This window comes from Agelaius tricolor, unplaced genomic scaffold (genome assembly GCF_023055355.1).
Source record: "Agelaius tricolor isolate 1412-34295 unplaced genomic scaffold, bAgeTri1.0.p SCAF_61, whole genome shotgun sequence".
NCBI classification, from domain to species: Eukaryota; Metazoa; Chordata; class Aves; order Passeriformes; family Icteridae; genus Agelaius; species Agelaius tricolor.
Window position 1 is genome coordinate 614,173 of NW_027269321.1, and position 19,958 is coordinate 634,130.

At 48.9% G+C, this 19,958-nt stretch overlaps 2 protein-coding genes across 2 annotated transcripts in view; both read left to right on the forward strand.

The window, feature by feature from the left end:
• The window catches only part of LOC139605196 (zinc finger protein 23-like), a 554,146-nt gene that overhangs the window by 360,839 nt on the left and 173,349 nt on the right, over positions 1–19,958 (forward strand). The gene's annotated exons all lie outside the window — the stretch shown is intronic.
• LOC139605210 (zinc finger protein 211-like) lies at positions 907–3,042 on the forward strand. Its single transcript, XM_071456551.1, has one exon. It carries the CDS (start codon positions 1,348–1,350, stop codon positions 2,299–2,301), a length of 954 nt encoding a protein of 317 aa, XP_071312652.1. The 5' UTR covers positions 907–1,347; the 3' UTR covers positions 2,302–3,042.

The window sequence follows — 19,958 nt, forward strand, 5'->3', positions numbered from 1 at the left end:
AGATTAAATGGGTTTTTTTCCAAATAAATCCAGAACCTAACAAATCTAAACTTCTGCTTGGATATTTTGAAATGGTCGACGAGCTAACTCATGACCTCCTAATGTTGTTTTTCTCATCACCTTTTTATTTATCCTTTGGCAAATTAAGCATCTTTCAGTGACTTGCTTTGCTACACCAAAAATCCCAGTGCACCCAAAATTCCTTAAAAAATGATCACACAAAGCTTGAGTACGCCAGTGGGGTTTCTGATGCACGTCTTCTAATCTTTTCCTAGTAAGCACATTTTATTAAGTAATTGTCTTCCATGTAGAAGTTTCTATTACTCTGATTTATCTTGTTCATTTCCTATCTTGTTTAATTCTTTTTTCTCGGCTTCCCTAAACTTTGGAATTTCCAGTTTTTCCTCGTTTGGAGTGAATATTAAAATAACTCTTTCAGCTCCATTTTCTGCTGCATCCTTAGCTTTGTGATGTGCCCCCAGTTTGCCCAGTTTGCCTCTCCTTTGGCCCGGGCCGGGTTCCCCCCGCCCGCAGCGGCTGGGAGCAGCCGAGAGCCCCGCGCTGCCCATGCCGACCTGGCCCGGCTCCATGGCCGCTGCTGCCGCGGGCTGCGAGGGCTGCGGGAACGGGGCACCGAGGGTGTGGCTGCTGCTGGGGGAGGAGGAGGAGGGAGGGAAGGGCAGGGATGGAGGGGGAGGAGGAGGAGAAGGAATGGAAGGGGCGGGATGGAAGAGGAGCAGGAGGTGGGGATAACACAGAGGAGGAGGAGGAGGGGGGATGGAAGAGGAGGAGCGGGAGGAGAAAGAGCAGTGAAGGAGGCGGGGTTAGAGGGCAGGAGGAGAAGGAGGCGGAGATGAGACAGAGGAGGAGCGGGAGGAAGAGGAAGAGGAGGGACAAGGGCGGATCAAGGTTGAGCTTTTCAAACCACGCGGTCTCGATCCTGCCTGAATTCGCAGCCCCCACCTGTGGGATCATCGCCCCCCCCTCCCATGGCTCCGGTGAGCGGGGAGGGGGAGCCCGGCCCGGATATCCCGGGGGGTCCCTGGGTTGTGTTTTTGGGGGGATGTTTGGAGAATGAAGAAGTCCAAGGCTGAGCGGAAAAGGCCCCTCGGGGGGACATCGGGGGGTGGCGGTGGCGGCTGCCGGCAGAGGCAGCCTGGAGGAGCAGAGCCCTGTGTGCCCCAGGAGGCCAAAGTGGGGAGGCCAGAGAGGGGGGAGCGCCGCCATTGGCGGGAGCCTCAAGAGCCTGGAGAGGGGCAGGGGGGACTCCTTGGAGCCGCTGCAGCGCAGAGCAGAGAATGAGGGGAGAAGGGAGCCCGGGAGCCCAAAGAGCCCCGGCATCCCGAAATGGGGAGAGCCAAGAGGGGGCAGTGCGTCCCCAGAGACGGCCTGGGGGGATCTCGTTGCCCTTGCCTGTGGCACGGAGGCAAATCCCATGCTGTCCTTGTCCTTCCTCGCCCAGAGCAGGAGCTGAGCATGGAGAGCAGGGAGGACAAATGCCCGCGGCAGAACCTGGTGGCAGAGGCCGTTTTGAGCGGCTCCACGGCGCAGGAAGCCAACGGGGAGGAAAAGGCCCGGAGATGCCGCACGAGGAGGGGCTGCAAACGCAGATGGCGGGGATGTGAGGGGGAAAGAGCCAGCCTGGGCCAGGAAGGCGGCCGGAGATGGAGCCAGAGCTCAGAGCTGGTGCTCCATGAGCAGCTCCATGATGGGGAGAAGCCCCACACGTGCGTGGACTGTGGGAAGAGCTTCAGGTGGAACGCCGACCTGATCAAGCACCAGAGGACCCACACTGGGGAACGGCCCTACGAGTGTGGGGAGTGTGGACAGAGCTTCAGCCAAAGGTCCAACCTGATCCGGCACCAGAGGACCCACACAGGGGAGAGGCCCTATGAGTGCTCCAAGTGTGGGAAGGGGTTTCAGACCAGCTCTGATCTTCTCCTGCACTATCAGAGTCACACAGGGGAGAGGCCCTTCCAATGCCCCGACTGTGGGAAGGGATTCAAGCGCAGCTCTGACCTTGTCAAGCACCGGCGCATCCACACTGGGGAGAGGCCCTACGAGTGTGATAAATGCAGGAAGAGGTTTCAGACCAGCTCTGATCTCCTCCGGCACTATCGGATTCACACAGAGGAGAGGCCATTCCGCTGCCCAGACTGCGGGAAGGGATTCCAGCAGAACTCCACCCTCGTCACCCACCGGCGCATCCACACTGGGGAGAGGCCCTACGAGTGTCCCCAGTGTGGGAAGAGCTTCTCCTGCAGCTCTAACTTGACCCAACACCAACGGAGGCACCGGTAAGGGAAGCCCTGCGAGTGCCCCGAGTGCGGGAAGAGCTTCGTGCGCTGCTGCAGCTCCATCCCCCACTGGAGGAGGCACTTTGGGCACAGCCCTGGTCACTCACATTCCCTGTGATCCATGTTGGGGACACTCCTGGCTGCTTGTCCTTTGGTTTGGCCTGAATTTTTTTCTCTTCTCCATGTGTTTCCACTCCAAAAGCCAAGAGGGATGAATCTGTCACCTCAAAACCACTCAAATCCCTCTGAAAATAACTGAATTTTAACCCAAAAAGGCTCAATCCTTCCTCAAATTTCTTGTTCCCTCCTCAAAAAACCTCAATCCCATGCTAAACTCTCCATTCCACAGCCACCAGGGTGAGATGGGGTTGGAAGGGGACTGGGAGAAGTGGGATCCCAATTTGGAGCAATGGGATGGGGATTGTGTGGGCCTGGGTGTGTGGGTTGTATTTGATAGCAAATAAAACTTTCAGAGTTACTGATTTCTGTCCCGTTCATTTTCAGTCAGTTCTGTTTGCAGACTGCCACCTTTTCATCTGATTCAATTCTTATAAAATTCCCATTTTTTAAATCATCGAGCCTCTAACAATTAAAAAACCAATATCCAAATAAAACCACGCACCCCCAATAAACCTTTTAAAAATAATTTTAATTGTTTTGGAGTACTTAAGGATGTTATTAAAGTTTAATTGTTTGGTTGAAATGTCTGAGAAATTATAGTGGTGTTTTGGTTTTGTGTTTAGTATATTTGTAATATGAATTGTTTAACTAAGATGTGTAAGATTGCATGGTAGTTTCTTTAGATATTTTTATCTAAAGTACATTAGTCATCGAGTTAAAATTTTCAAAAGGTATTTCTTGATATATAATTTGTTTATTTATATGCATTGGTAATATTATAATAATAGTTATTGTTGGTTTGAGTTGAATCATTGTAAAGAAGAGTTGAGATTTTTATATTTTATTTTTATTATAATTTATTTAATTTCAATTATTATTTCTTTGTTTATAATTTTATTGCAATTTGTTGAGGGGATAGGAAGGAAGTTCAAGGGCAGGAACATTTTTTCCTTGCTGGGAACTGGAATTCCAGACCCTGGGAGTGTGTGCAGGACCCCACAGACTGGGATCAAATATGGGCTGGGATCAAAGATGGGCCGGGATCAAAGATGGGCTGGGATCACCTGGACTGGGATCACATGGATGGGGATCCTGTGGGTCAGAACCCTCCAGACCAGGATAGCCTGGAGTGGGATTAAATATGGACTGGGACTGTATGGACTGGGATCCCAGGTTTCTGGGACCATATGGATCAGGCTGGGACTGTTTTTTAAAGTAAATTATATATATATTTTTAATATATATATTTTTTATATATATATATATTTAAATATATATGTAAATTATATATATATATTGTTATATAGTTTTTATTTCTGTCGCTAATTAAGCTTGTTAAAAGGCTGCTTGTGCTAAAGTGCCTGCTTGGATGGGATAACATCCAATGCACCCAGGATGAGGACACCTGTACAGATCTGCCAACTATCAGCACTCCCTGTCTGAAGGCAGAGTGCACCAAGGCCCAAAACCTGGAGGTGATAAAGAGAATGGACTAAAACCACAGCCAAGGAATCTGCATGCTCTAAAAAGGCAGATCCAGGGCAGAGCCATGCTAAACAGTTCTTGGAAGATGTAAACTGGGTGCATCTTGGCACTCAGCCAGGAGCACCCTGTTACCTTCAGGGATCCCCTGAAATACCTTTCCCCTTACATCAGCCTGGTGCATATTCATAGAGCCTCATGCACAGCAACTGGGAAGGGTTTAACACTTTACTGGGTATATTAGCATTCAGAAACACATAATCACCAGAATGATTATATGCAGGTGCTTTTATTGAAGAGCTCTGGGTGTCAGGGGTACCAACCCAAATCTGACTCCGACATGGGTTTGGGATGAACATGTTTTTATATTCTATCCTTATATAACTTTCATGTTAATGATTAAACTTCAATTGTTCTATTGTATACATAGATTTCAGCCAAGCATGGGCTCCTTGTGGCCCCCCTCAAACTTCTAACATAGTTTCTCATGATTCTTCTTATGATTATACAGTAATTATATTTAATTACTAAACAATCATCACATCTAACAATTATATAATTTATCATGTTCTGCTTACGCAGGTGCAATTTCACATGATCTGGCAAGCACAAAGCCTAACATTTTCAGAGTCTATTTTTGACATTTTTCCAGGGCCCCACTATCATTCTTCCCCCTTTGAAAGCATTTTCACTTCACTATAGGTGTAAATGTTTTCACTTGATATAGTCCTTTATTTCTCAATTTATTCTTGATGTTCTTCAAGTCCATGGTTGATGTAAACGTTGTCGTGGATGCTGTCACGCACTGGAGAACCAGAAGATGGTGGGCGTGGATCTCGTGTCAGTGCCTTTATTATCTTCTGGTTCCAGGATGTTTTCTTCTGTATCTCTCCTTTCAAGATGCTGTGAACTAACCAAATTGCTAAGAATACAATTAGTAAGATCATCACACTCTCAATGATAGATTTAATCCATGAACTCACATTCCACCCTAGCCCTTTAAAGATTTTGCCTAGCCAGGTCGTAGTCAAATCCTTTTGCTCTTCTTGTGCTTCATGCTCTCTTTGTTTCAACTGATTGATGTCATATTCTACATCTGCAGTTACATTTGGGATGTGAACGCAGCAATGACCAACCCGTCCCTTTAAAAATCCACATACTCCATGCTCTTTCAGGAGTAACAAATCTAAGGCTAATCGATTTTGTAAAGTCATTTTTGTGGTGGCTTGTAATTGTACGTTTAATTCTTTAAATCCTTCCCGGGTGACTCTTGCCAGTCTATCTACCTGACCTGTAAGTTTGTACAGCATCTCCCTACTCTGATAGTTTGCTGTAGGACCAAGCAAAGACTCTCGGGCCCACCCAAATTTCACTCCACCAGAGGGTTCTTGCCAAGTGTCATCTGGATTTTCATTGTCTAGAACTTCTCGTCTTGCTCTTATCTGCACAAGTTCATGTTTTCCGTTAAATGGGGACTTTTTCCAAATTGGACATGAGGTTGGGAGGCCTAAAGTAATTTCCTTTACTTTCCCATCTACAGGCAGATGTGTTGTCCAGGTGCCATTGCTTGCTGCCCATACAAATTGTCCTGGACCTCGGACTGTACTCCTGGTACATCCTACAGCTGCTTTATAATTCACTCTGCCTTGTTTATGTTTGATCCCTCTGCAAGCACAGCCAGTGTTTAGGGCTATTGCCAGAGGTGGCATCTGCTTTATCTCTGCATCATCAGAAGTGCAGTCATAAGTTTTATTACATGCCCACCAACTTACTTGGTCTGCCCTCGTTCTGCTACTGGTGGCAGTGTTTGTTACTGCTGGATCTGTTTCATTCTCGGAGCCTTCCCACTTAATGCACCAAGGGGTGTTTGCCATACATTGGAATCTTTGAAGGATACTCACAGACCACGCACTGTCCCAAGGCTCTGTCTGATCTTTCTGATCCTTGGCCTCACACTTCCATACCAGAGTGGTTTCTGTAACATTTTCTGTAATCTTTTTATGGTGTGGCAAATAGCATTGCCATTGTGTGATGCTTCCTGATTCTCTCATAGGGGTTCCTAGTGTGCCATCACTTAGAATACAGTCTTTCTGGCCCATGGGTCTCATCCATGTTCCTATTTTCTCCCAAGTTTCCTTGATTACTTGCCTCGATTCGGGTACCTGTTTGCATGCAATTGTTTTGTTCTTTTGTATTTCAGGTAGTTTTGCTGTTATGATTCCCCAATTTACTGGGTCTCCTGCTGCCCTTTGGTATTGGCAGACAGGCAGTTATTCTACAGGTGTTTTGCATTTTGGCAAAGGCTTTGACTAATCCAATCATTACATTCTCAGCCCAAACTGCATTAGAAACCTTTATCCCCTGTGTTTCTGCTTGTACCTCTCTCTTCATTCTAGAATGAAGAGTGTTTAGTTGATCATTTTGCATTCCACATCCCAAAGACATTAATGACCATAACATTGGCACAATTACTGATAGCATTCTCAAAGTGATTAAACACATCTTATCTGCAGCCTTGTTGGTTCCACAGTTTACACAGGCCGTGATCCAGGATGGATTTTCTTCACTCGGGTGTAGTGAATCCAGGGGTCCACGCCGGCTACTTTGGCTGCTGTAAAGGTGGTCAGCAGTACCTGGTGGGGCCCACTCCACTTTTCTTTCAGCGGTTCTTCGTTCCAGTTCTTGATGTACACCTCGTCTCCTGGATGTATGTTATGAACTGGGTTCTCGAGAGTCAGCGGTCTATTCCACACGAGGATGCTCCGGAGCCGAGCTAAAGTTTTCCCGAGAGACAGAACATAATTATACACTTCCTGCTTTCCTGTGACGTGCACATTAGGGTTAGGCTCAGGAGATTCATATGGTTTCCCATGCAATATCTCATAAGGACTGACTGACATCCCACTCCTAGGCTTTATCCGAATCCTCAACAGTGCTATTGGCAAAGCCTGGGGCCACTGCAATTTGGCTTCTTGGCATATTTTACTGATTTGCCTCTCTAGTGTCTGATTCATCCTCTCTACCTGTCCACTTGACTGGGGTCTCCACGGTGTGTGGAGGTCCCAAGTTATCCCCAGCAATCTACTTACCTCTCTTACTACTGTAGCTATGAAATGGGGCCCCCTATCTGATGATACCCTAGGGGCACCCCGAACCTGGGAATAATCTCCTGTAGTAACCACTTTACTGTTTCCTTTGCTTGGTTGGTGCGACAGGGAAGGGCTTCTGGCCACCCAGAGAATGTGTCAACCCCCACTAACAGGTATTTGTATCCTCGAGTTCTTGGCAAGTCTACAAAATCTACCTGCCAATAGCCTCCTGGCTCTATTCCTATCCGAATTCTTCCTAGCTGTGCCTGTCGCCAGCCACTGGGTTGTTTTTCAAGCAGATATCACATTTTGACATTACTGATTTTGCCATTGTTAACATCCGTACCAAAATTAAACTCTGCTTTAGCAATTTTACCAATGCCTCTGCTCCCCAGTGACATTCGTTATGTTTAATTTGTAGAACTTCTCTCATTATCAAGGGAGTACCACTATCTGTCCTTGTGCAGTCACATACCATTCCTCTGAATTCTTTTGTGCATTTAGCAAACGTGCCAGTCTCTCATCTTCTACTGAATATTTTGGTTCTGGAGGCAAATTGAATTGGGATACATTAAGCTTTAAAGGTATCAATGCCATTGTTGTTTGCACCTCTCGAGCAACCTGTCGGGCTGTCCAGTCTGCCTTTCGATTTCCCTCACAGATTTTGGAGTTTCCTGATTGGTGTGCTTTACAGAGTATGATTGCCACTTGTTCAGGTTTTTGTACTGCCTTTATCAATTGCAGGACTGCATCCTGATGTTTAATGTGCATACCCAGAGAAGGACAATAGTCCTCCTTCTTTCCACAGTGCTCCGTGTACATGCACCACTCCAAAAGCATATTTTGAGTCAGTCCAGATATTTCCCTTTTTCCCTTCACTTAATTCTAGTGTCCTGGTTAAAGCAACCAGTTCTGCCTTCTGGGCAGATGTATTTGGTGGTAATGCCTTTGCCTCCACTGCTGTACTGACTGTTGTTACCGCATACCCAGCGTATCTGGTTCCGTTTTCCACGAAGCTGCTCCCATCTGTAAACAGCTCCCACTCTGGCTGCTCTAGTGGGACGTCTTTCAGGTCTTCTCTTGCTGAGTAGGTGTACTCTATTACCTCCACACAGTCATGCTCTAATGGGCCTTCTTCAGTTGTGGTACCTGGGAACAAAGCTGGATTCAAAAGGTTAGTTGTTTTTAATGTGACATCACCCTGCTCAGTCAGGACTACCTGGAATTTCATCATCCTGCTTGGGGATAGCCAATGGCCCCCTTCTGCTCTAAGACAGAGGTTACCATGTGTGGTACATTGACATCTACGTGCCTTCCCATCGTGAGCTTCCTGGCTTCTTGTATCAGCATCACAGTGGCTGCGACTGCCCGCAGACATGGAGGCCACCCGGCACTTATGCTGTCAAGTTGTTTGGAAAAGTAGCCCACCGGCCTTTTCCAGCTTCCCAGACCTTGGGTCAGGACTCCTAGTGCTAGGCACAGCCTTTCATGGACAAACAGCTGAAAATCTTTAGACAGATCAGGTAAGCCTAATGCTGGAGCAGTTGTCAGTGCTTCCTTTAATTTTAGGAAGGCTTCTTTCTGTGGCTTGCCCCAGGTGAATGGCTGCATCTTCTGAGCTTCACACAGGGGTTTTGCAATCAGTCCATAGTCCATGATCCACAGGCGACACCATCCTGCCATCCCGAGGAAGACTCACAGCTCATGTAGATTCTGGGGCTCTGGAATAGCACAAATAGCTTGGATACAGTTAGTGCCTAGTTTTCGTTGCCCTTGTGAAATTTCACATCCCAGGTAGATCACAGTCTGTTGGGCAATTTGTGCCTTTCCTCTGGATACTTTATAACCTCCCATTCCCAGGGAATTTAAAATCTCAATGGTTACCTTTATACAGGTTGCCTTTTCTTCTGTAGCTATTAGTATATCATCAACATACAGCAACAACAGGTATTGGTCTCTTGGTACTTGCCCATTCTCGGTCCAAATCTCCAGCTCCTTTGCCAGTTGGTTTCCAAATAGGGTCGGCGAGTTCTTATATCATGTGCAGGTGATCTGGGTCTTTCTCCCATTCCCTGGGTTTTCCCACTCACAGGCAAACAGTTTCCTACTTTCTTTGTCAATGGGGATGCAGAAAAAGGCATCTTTTAAATCAATTTCAGTAAACTACTTATATATCTCTTTTACGAATGTTAGCAATGTGTAAGGATTTGTTACCACTGGAGAAATGTCCTTTGTGATTTTATTTATTGCTCTCAAATCCTGCACTAATCTATATTCACCATTTGGCTTCTTTACTGGAAATATTGGTGTATTCAATTCTGGTTCACATACTTGTAAAATTTGGTATTTCAAGAATTTCTCAATAATCTTTACTTATTCCTTGCCATGCTTCTGGTTTTATGGAATAGTGTTTGACTTGTAGAGGCCTCGCCCCTTCTTTTAACTCTACATGCACTGGTTGTGCCAATTTAGATTTCCCTGGTATATCTGTCTCCCATACAGAGGGAATCACTGCATCTCCTACCTCCCTAAGGATAGAGGGAACAGGTTTTTCTTTGATCATTAAAATCTGTCCCGTCTTTGATTCAGATATTTTCATTATAAGCTCCCCATTTTCAAAGGTTATTACCGCATCAAGTTTCGCTAGCAAATCTCTCCCTAAAAGCGGAATTGGACACTCAGGTACGTATAGGAATTCGTGTGTTATAACTTTGTTCCCAAAACACAAATCTAGGGGTTGCAAGAATGGCCGTTTTTCCTCTTTCCCTGTAGCGCCGACTATTGTTGTTTCCTTGTCCCCAATTTGTCCTTGCAAATCATTCAATACCGAGTAAGTAGCTCCTGTATCTATTAGAAATTTGACCTCTTTATGTCCTAATTGTATATTTAGAACAGGTTCCTTAACTTGTTCTACTGGCTCTGTGTCTAGTCAGCTGGTATACTCCCCCAAAACCATCCCCTTGGTAACCTGCTGGCACTGATTGCCCTGGTGAAACTGGTTGTTCAAGTCTGGACATTGTCTCTTCCTGCTGAACTTCATATAGTTTAGACCAATTTATAGTTTTGGGCACAGCATTCTGAACTCCTATTTGGATCCACTCTTGATATTTCCATAGTCTCCCCATATCGCAAAATAAATCATGGTCCCAATTTGGATCCTCAATTGGGAAATTCTCATCTCAATTCCCTGTTACGAGTCCATTTCTGATGTCCTCTCTTACCCTTTCTTTGTCTGCCTTAAGTACCATCTCTTTCTCAGTAGAATCCATCAAAGTATCTAATATTAATATATCAGATATATTAATATACTATATATAATTATATATATATATAAATACATATATAATATATTAATATACATATTATTGTATGTCATCCCAGTCAGGATTTTGAGTTTTGTATAACCATTTTTAATACTCATGCCATTTTATCAGGATTTTCTCTATGAATTCTGGCTGATTGTTTCCAAATAACTAAATCTGCAGGAGAGAAAGGCACTTTTATAAATACTGGCCCTTCCACTCCTACACTTTGTTGCAAGGGGGCAATTACAATCCGTTTTTGTCTGCCTATGTCTTTTCTATCCATAACTGGGGCAAGGTTAGACCGACTCCTGGTTCTGTGGGCTACCCCATCGTTGATTCTCTCTCTCTCCTTCCTGCCACAGTTAGGTTTTTCTCATGTTCCGAGGAAGAGGCATCAGGTGATGATGGGAGAGGAGAATAAAGAGGGAAGGGTGTACTAGACGAGACCGGTTCAGGACTAGGTGGGGTAGGAGCAGGCAGTGGGATAGGGACAGATGGAACAGGTGGGATAGGGTTAGGTTCTCTTGTTCCTATTGGAGCTACCTGTAAATCAATATCTGTCTAATTTTCCCTACTCAGGCTTTCTTTCAACGCCAAGTGTTCTAAACAACGTTCCTCACAAACCCCACACTTATTGCTTGCAGTTGTTTTAACCATCATTAATCCACATTCATCCTGCCATTCTGGCTTTTCCCGTAAATAGACAAACAAATCAACATACGGAACCTCATCCCATTTTCCTTCTTGTTTACAAAATGACATTAACTGCGAAATAGTGTTATATTCCAATGTGCTAATAAGCACCCCAAAGGAGAACTTTGCGGGATAGAGGTGTTGCCGCCCAAAATCCCTTTCAGTTTCTCCATTCCAAATATACCACAAATTGCCGAACCCGCAACGCTTTCGCGATTGTCTTATGGAACGGCGCCTGGGCTTGTACCAGCAGGAATTCCTTTAGCCCAACCAAGCGTAGCTTTCGCTGCGTCTCATTGGCAGGCACCCAAACCAAAGTAAAAAGCACCTTACCTTTCTCCCGGGGACGTGGCGAGCGGCAGAAGCGGTCGCGGCCGATCGAGCTCCCCGAGAATCCCTCGGTGCCGGCTGGAGCGTGGTCGAGTCGCGAAACTCGCTCAGCAGCACCCGCAGGGTCCCATCCGGGGTCGCCAAAATGTTAGCATTCAGAAACACATAATGACATCAGCGATTATATGCGGTGCTTTTTATTCAAGAGCTCTGGGAATCGGGGTAGTTTCCACCCAAATCTGATTCCGACCATACATTCGAGGTGAATGTGTTTTATCGTCTATCATTACATAACTTTCATGTAATTATTAAACTTATATTCTTCTATTGTATACACAGATTTCAGCTAAACATAGCCCCCTTTAAATTTCCAACAGAGTTTCTCACGATTCTTCTTATGGTTATATAATAATTATATTTAATTACTAAACAATCACCACATCTAACAATTATATCTTTTATCATACTGCTTACACAGGTGCAGTGACCTGAGAAAACACAAAGCCCAATATTTTCAAAGACTATTTTTAACATTTTCCAGGGCTCCACTCTCACTTTTATTTCTTGTGGGAAAAAACCCTCCATCTCAACCAGGCATTCATGGCCAAAACTGGGCAACTGCCTCTGGAATTCCTTATATCCAAGGATAGCTCCCAGACAAAAGCTGCCAGCACTGACAAGTCTGGCTGGCCTTGGCTTCCTGAGGGCTGGCCCTCATCTGCCTCTGAAACACTGGGGCTGGGTGCTTTCCTTCCTTATGAAAAGAGCTCTTCTTCCTGTCCAGGCACCCACAGGCAAAACTGAGATTGCACCTCCAAAATGCCCAATGTCCAAGGAAAGCCCCTAGACAAAAGGTGCCAGGAGAGACAGGACTGGCTGGCTTGGCCTCAGGGTGGCCACCTCTCATCTTCTTCCTAAACACTTGGACTTTGTGCTTCACTTTCCTATGGGCAAAAACACCCATCTTGACCATGGCCAAAACTGGGATTCCACCTCCAAAACTCCGTACATCCAAGGATTGCTCCCAGGTGAAAGTTGCCAGGACAGACAGGTCTGGCTGCCCTCGGGCTCCTGGGGGTGCCTCTCCCCTGCTGTCCAAACACTGGGGCTGGGTGCTTTCCTTCCTATGGAAAACAACCGTCCTTCTTATCCATGCAGAAATGGCCGAAAGTGGGGTTCCACCTCCCAAATTCCCAATATCCAAGGGTTGCTTTCAGACAAAAGCTGCCAGGACAGAGAGGTCTGGCTGGCCTTGGCCTCTGATGGCCGCCTTTCATCTGCCCCTGAGACACCAGCGGTGTTCTGTGCTTTCCTTCCTATGGAAAAGAACCATCCTTCTCCTCCAGAGTCCATGTCTGAAATTGGGATTCCACCTCTGAAATTCTCAATATCCAAGGGTTGCTCCCAGGCAAAATCTGCCAGTACCGTCAAGGCTGGCTGGCCTGGGCCTCTGGTGGCTGTGCCTGCAACAGTGGGGCTGGGTTCTTTCCTTCCCATGGAGATCCCTGGGACACTGTGGGGACCTCATGGAACCAAGGGGATCATTGTGGCACCACTGGAGCCCATGGAACCAAGGGGATCATTGTGGCCCCACTGGAGCCCAGGGAACCAAGGGGATCATTGTGGCACCACTGCAGCCCATGGAACCAAGGGGCCATTGTGGCTCTGTGGGGCCTGGTAGAACCATGGAGACCATTCCAACCTTCAGGGCCTGGTGTCACCAAGGGGGCATTATGACACCTCAGGGCCCCATGGAAGCAAGGGACCATTGGGACACTGTAGGGCCCCATGGAACCCAGGGAACATGGAACAGCTCTGGCTGGCTTGGCCTCCCAGGGGCCACCTGACAGCTCTGGCTGATCTTGGCATGTCAAGGGCTGCCTCTCATCAGCTCCTGGAGCACTGGGGCACTGTCCTTTCCTTGCTATGGAAAAGAGCTGTCTGACTTTTCAGATGCCCATTGCCAGAATGGGTACTCTCCCTAAAATAATTCCTATTTGCAAGGGTATCTCACAAAACAAAACCTGCCAGCTCTGGCTGGCCTTGGCCTCTGGTGGTCACCTCTCATCTGCCCCTGAAACACTGGGGCTCTGTTCCTGCATTCCTATGGAAAAGAACCGGCCTTCTTGTCCAGGGACCATGGCCAAAATTAGAATTTGGCCTCCCAAATTCTGTATATCCAAGGATTGCCTCCAAGACAAAAGTAGCCAGGACAGACAGGTCGAGCTGGCCCTGTCCTCTGGTGATTTCTTTAGACCCTGAACTGAATGTTTTCATTTGGAAACACCTTGGAGAGGGCCCAGAGATGTCCAAAGCAGGGGCGGTTTGGAGGCCTTGGGCCCATGAGCACTGTATAGGGACAAAGGAGCTCTGTGCTCAGTGGGATGGAGACTGAGGACAGTGGAGCAGAGTCATGAGAGTGTTTAAAGAGCGATTTCAGGGATGGTGGATCCTTTTGACATAGTGGAAAACAGCCAGAGAGAGAAAGAATTAACGCCAAGGGCAGCTGGGGAGGCCCAGAGTGGCTGCAGGAGAAAGGAATTTCCCTGTCAGGGCAGGGCTGTGGTGCAGCACGTCCCCAGCAGGAGCCTGGAGCAGCCCCAGGCTTTGTGTGGGCAGGCAGGGGCAGGCAGGAGGCAGAGCTGTCAGCAAAGGAAGGGCCCAGCCAGGTGGGGCAGCCGGGGGATGCCCAGAGCCTGCAGGGACAGAGGCCAGGGCAGGGACACCGTGGGACAGCCTGGGCTGCACAGGGCACAGGGATGGGCAGCAGCTGCAAGACAGCCCTGACAGAGCCAACCTGGGCAGCACTTTGGCCATGGCTGCTGGCCCTGGGCCTGAGCCAGGAGGGGACAAGTGACCCTTGCAGGCCTGGGGCCTCATTGCCTCCTTGTCCCTGCTCAGCAGCCTGGCAGGGGCTGCCCCACGCTCCTGCCCTTGGTATTGCCCATCCCCACATGCCAGTGCCCATCCCGGGAAGAGCCCTGAGCAAGGAGGGAGGGACAGGATCTGCCTGGCCAGGCCCTGGGGCTCAGGCCTTGGCCCTTTCCATTCCTGAAACAAATCCAGGTTTGCTCAGCACCAGAGACACCTTTGCCTTGTTTGTCCCCAGCTGCCATCAGTGCCTCCAGTGTTCTGCTCTCCCTGGGACCTGGGGACACTTTCTCAGTCCTGTCCCTCACAGGGATCTCTTTAAAGTACAAGAAACTTCAGTCTTTCAATCTCACTCTGAGCTCTTGAGAAGTCTTTGAGCCCACTCTGAGGGACTGGGTGTGATGCAAAGAGCAGCAAAGGCCCAGAGGGTGATTAAAGTCCTTGTGCTGTGTCTGTGCTGCTGAGCTGGGCCGGGCTCCTGGCCCAGAGACAGCTCCTGGCAAGGGCAGCAGAGCTGCAGAGAGACAGCTCTGGCCAGGAGCAGCTCCTGTGCACAGCCCAGCAGGGCTGGGGCACTGCCAGGGCCCCTCAGGGACACGAGCAGGGCACAGACAGAGCTCCCAGGGGCTCAGCACTGGCCGGGGCTGTGGGATGTCCCCGCGGGGGCTGTGTCACAGCAGCACCTCTGGGGCTGTGTCCCAGAGCCACAGAGCAGCTGGGATGGCAGCAAGGGGCTGTGTGACAGCACAGAGTGGGCTGTGTGACAGCACTGAGGGGGTTGTGACATCACAGAGCAAGCTGTGACATCAGAGAAGGCGGCTCTGTGACATCACAATGTGGGTTGTGACACAGAGTGACAGAGCAGCTGTGTGATGTCACAGAGAAGGTTGTGACATCACAGGGTGACTGTGACACCACAAATGTGCTGTGTGACATCACATAGCAGCTGAATGACATCATATGGAGGTTGTGTGACCTAACAGAGTGATTGTGTGACATCACAGGGACAGTGTGACATCACAGGGGCAGTGTGACATCACAGGGACAGTGTGACATCACGGGGGCTGTGTGACATCACAGAGGCTGTGTGACATCACGGGGGCTGTGTGACATCACAGAGATTGTGTGACATCACATGGGGCTGTGTGACATCACAGGGGCTGTGTGAGGTCACTGGGGCGGTCACTCTGCCCCGGCCCCCTCACAGCTCCCCCCAGAGCAGTCCAACCCTGCTCGTGCACAGTGGGGTCCCCTGTCCCCCCGGGTCCCCCCGCCCCCGGCCCCGCAGCCTCTCCCAGAGGATGTTCCACAAGATCGACCCCAGAGCCTGACACGGGGACGGGGGCCGGGGCCCTGGGGGTGGCACAGGGGGACAGGGACCCCCTGGCAGCGTCCCCGTGTCCCCCAGGGCCAGAGCCTGGGCCAGGGCTCCTTCACCCTGTTATAGATAAATATCATAATATTGGCTTTTTGCAAATATTAAAATGGATTTTATCTGTGTGGTGTTAAAGTAACTTTGTTCTAAAGATATAGTTTTTATTTCTGTTGTTAATTGAGCTTAGACATAGTAGTGAAATAGCTAATAGGAGTGTGCTTGTGTTAAACTGCCTGCTTGGGTGGGATAACATCCAATGCACCCAGGATGAGGACACCTGTACAGATCTGCCAACTATCAGCACTCCCTGTCTGAAGGCAGAGTGCACCAAGGCCCAAAACCTGGAGGTGATAAAGAGAAGGAGCCAAAACCACAGCCAAGAAACACACATGCTCTGAAAAGGCAGACCCAAGGAGGGGCCATGTAAAATCATTCCTGGAATATGTAAAGTAGTTGATGGATATGCATGAGGCTCTATGAATATGCACCAGGCTGATGTAAGGAGAAAGGTATTTCAGGGGATCCCCGAAGGTAACAGGGTGCTCCTGGCTGAGTGCCAAGATGCACCCGGCCGTAATAACCTTTGCTCCATGGTCCTGGTCTCCCATTGTCCTTTATTAAACTTTGTACATTTTCACAGGAGAGTGAACGCATTTTTCACAAATGGAATCTCAAGGAAACAAGGGTCAGTTGTTAAGCCAAGGCTCTGCTTTTATCAAGTGGGGCCTCATGGGACACAGGTGCCACTGGGACATTGCCAGGTCTGCTAGGAACAAGGCTCCATTATTGCACAGTGTTACAGATGAGTAATGTCATAGTTGGGTCTCACAGTGAGGAGATAGATCCTATGTGTGTGTTAAGATGTGTAGTGATGTTATTGTCATCTGTCCCCCATAGTCCTCTTCCCCTGCCCTTGTAATGGCCTTGGTGGTTGGGGCATTTGGGGAGGGCAGGTTTGTCACTGGAAGGCAGGCATGGCAACACCTGCTCTCCAGTCAGGGTGCAAGAAAGCATTCTCCACCAATGGATGGCCACAAAGAGTTACCTGACAGACTTTGGGTGGGGCTAGGATTACCTGGTGCAACACCAAAAGTCTAAAAGGAGGAGCAGCCAATTTGTGAAGGAGCCATGTGGCTGATAGCCATGGGGTGGGGAAGGGCTCCCAGTGCTGTGATTTCTCCTGTTTCAGTCCTTTGTTGTCATTTTTTTCAAGGTTGAATCACCCTTAAAATTTTAAAAGTTGAGGTCATTTCTCACAGACAGCAAGGCCTCAGGGCGCCCAGGAGAGCGGCGTGACAATGACATCTTGGGGAACCAAGTGTCACCTGCCAACACAACGGGGCCTCATGGAAGCCAGGGGCCACTTGGATATTGCCAGGGCAGGTGGAACTCAGTGTCCATTGTGACACAGCACAGCCTCGTGGAACTCAGCAGAGCATTGGGACAGCCTGGAATCTCATGGAGCCAAGGCTCTGCTTTGGCAAAGTGGGGCCCACAGGACACAGGTGCCACTGGGACATTGCCAGCTCTTGCGGAACCCAGTGTCCACTGTGACACAGCAGAACCTCATGGAAACACAGGGGCCACTGTGACGCAATGGAATCCCATGGAAGCAAGTGTCAGTTGTGAACGCAGCAGGGCCTCACAGAACCCAGGGGCAACGGGGACCGTGCTGTGGCTCGTGGGAGCAAGGGGCCATTGTGACCCAGCGGGGCCTCCTGGAACCCAGGAGAACATTGTGGGCCCATGGATCCTCATAGAAGCACGGCCCCATTGTGACAAAGTGCAGCATCACAATGGTCTCCTGGGTTCCATGAGTCCTCGCTGTGTTTAGAATTGACACTTGGTTCCCCAAGATTCCATGGCTCCATCCCTCTGCTCTCCTGTGATTTGAGGCTGTGCTGTGTCACAATGGACACTTGCTTCCTCCAAGGCTGGAGATGTCCCAGTGGCACTGGGCTTCCATGAGGCCGCGCTTTGTCACAATGGGGCCTTGCTTCCATGAGATTCCATTGTCCCACAATGGTCTCCTGGGTGCCACAAGGCCTGCCTTTGTCACAGTGGAACCTTGCTTGCACCAGCCCTGGCAATGTCCCAGTGGCACAGGGGTTCCAGGAGACCCTGCCGTGTCACAATGGGCCCTTGGTTCCATCAGGTTCCATTGTGTCACAGGGCTCTCCTAGGTCCCATGAGGCCTTGGTCTGCCACAGTGGTGTCTTGTTCCTACCAGGCCTGACAATGTCCCAGTGGCACCTGTGTCCCATGAGGCCCCACTTGATCAAAGCAGAGCCTTGCTCCCATGAGATTCCACTGTGTCACAATGTTCTGCTTGGTTTCATGGGAACCTGATGTGTTGACAATTGATCCTTGGATCCTAGAGATTCCATTGCATCACGGCTGTGTCCTTGGTTCCATGAGGCCCAGCTTTGTCACAACTGGACCTTGGTTCCATGAGATTCCATTGTATCACAGCAGTGTCCTTGGTTCCATGAGGCCCTGCTGGGTCACAGTGGAGCCTTTGTGCCATTCGTTTCCATGGTGCCACAATGATCTCCAGCATTCCATGAGGCCACGCAGCAAAAGAGTGGACCCTTGAATCCATGAGTTCCCATTCCATCAGGATGATCTCTTGCATTCCACGAGGCCCTGCTGTGTCACTAAGGAGCCTTTGTTCCATGTGTTCCCATTGGGACACCATGGTCTCCAGCGCTCCTTGAGGCTGAGCTGTGAAACTCTGGGCTCTTGGTTCCCTGAGATCCCACCATGGTGTCACCATGGTCTCCTGGGTGCTGTAACAATTCACACTTGGTTCCATGAGATCCCACCACGGTGTCACCATGGTCTCCTGGGTCCTGTAACAATTCACACTTGGTTCCATGAGATCCCACCACGGTGTCACCATGGTCTCCTGGGTCCTGTAACAATTCACACTTGGTTCCATGAGATCCCACCACGGTGTCACCATGGTCTCCTGGGTCCCATGAGGCCCCTCTCTGTGTCACAGTGTTTACCTTGGTTTCCTGAGAAACTGATGTGTTGACAGCTGACCCTTGGCTCCTTGAGATTCCATTGCATCCCAGCGGTGTCCTTGGTTTCATAAAGCCCAGGTTTGTCACAAGGGAGCTGTGGTTTCAGGATATTCCATGGTGCCACAAGGGTCTCATCGCTCTCTGAGGCTGCACCGTGAAACAGTGGGCACCTGGTTCCATGAGATTCCATGGGGTAACAGTCAATTCTTTTGCTTCTTTTCTGCCAAGGTCGGGATGAAATCCCAAGACAGCATTTCTTGTTTGGACTCAGGTGTTCATTAGCTCTTGTCTCTAGAACAGTCTCACAAGCTGTGAGTTCTGCGGCACTTCGCTAACAAGGTAAAAATGGAGCCCTGTCTCTCTCTCTGCAAGGTCTTTTGAGGATAAACTGTCCAATTAAGAAATGGCAGCTAAATTATTTTTACTTTTAACCCAATAACCAATCACCCATGCCCAACATAAGGGACGAGGAGGAGGAGGAGGAGGAAGAGGAGGAGGAGGAGGAGGAGAAGGAGAAGAAGAAGATGGAGAAGAAGAAGAAGAAGAAGAAGAAGAAGAAGAAGAAGAAGAAGAAGAAGAAGAAGAAGAAGAAGAAGAAGAAGAAGAAGAAGAAGAAGAAGAAGAAAAAGAAGAAGAAGAAGAAGGATCAGCCTCCACCCTAAAACCTCCATCTTGCTTTATATATATTACTATATTCTAAAACCTTAAACTCCAAGTTGTCCACCATGTGATATTACACCCTTCTATTCAAACTCCACACCCATAATCCCAGCTCCATCATTCCGTTTTGGAAGCCTTCTCCACAGCCTCAAGCCAAATGCAGTGTTCTCTTGGGGGTCAGTGTCTGTCAGCTCAGAAAGTCCGAAATTCTCAGCAGCCCGGGTTCCAACAGGTAACAATGTTCTCCTGTGTTCCAGTAGGTTCCATTGGGCCCGGCTCTGTCACCATGGACACCTGGTTCTATGGGATTCCTTTGGGTGACAATGTTCTCCAGTGTCACCATGGACACCTGGTTCCATGGATTCCATGGGGTGACAATGTTCTCCAGTGTTCCATCAGGCCCGGCTCTGTCCCCATGGACACTCGGTTCCATGGGCAGTGTCCGTGTCCCAGTGGCACCTGTGTTCCATGGCACCCCTGTCTGACCAGGGACAGTTTGTCCCAGGACATTCCATGGAGTCCCAGCGGTCACTTGGGTTCCATGCAGGTGCCTGGGCAGCGGGAGCTCAGCCCAAATATCCTGGGGGTCCCTGGGCTGGTGTTTGTTGGGGGGAACCTTTGGATCTTGCAGGGCTCCAAAGCTGAGCCGCGGATGCCCCTGGGACAGAGTGGAGCATCATGGAAGCCAGGAGAGCCTGATGGAGCCA

Excerpts from the sequence above, each read along its gene's own strand:
- LOC139605210 (XM_071456551.1), top strand. The coding sequence starts at position 1,348 with ATGGGGAGAGCCAAGAGGGGGCAGTGCGTCCCCAGAGACGGCCTGGGG.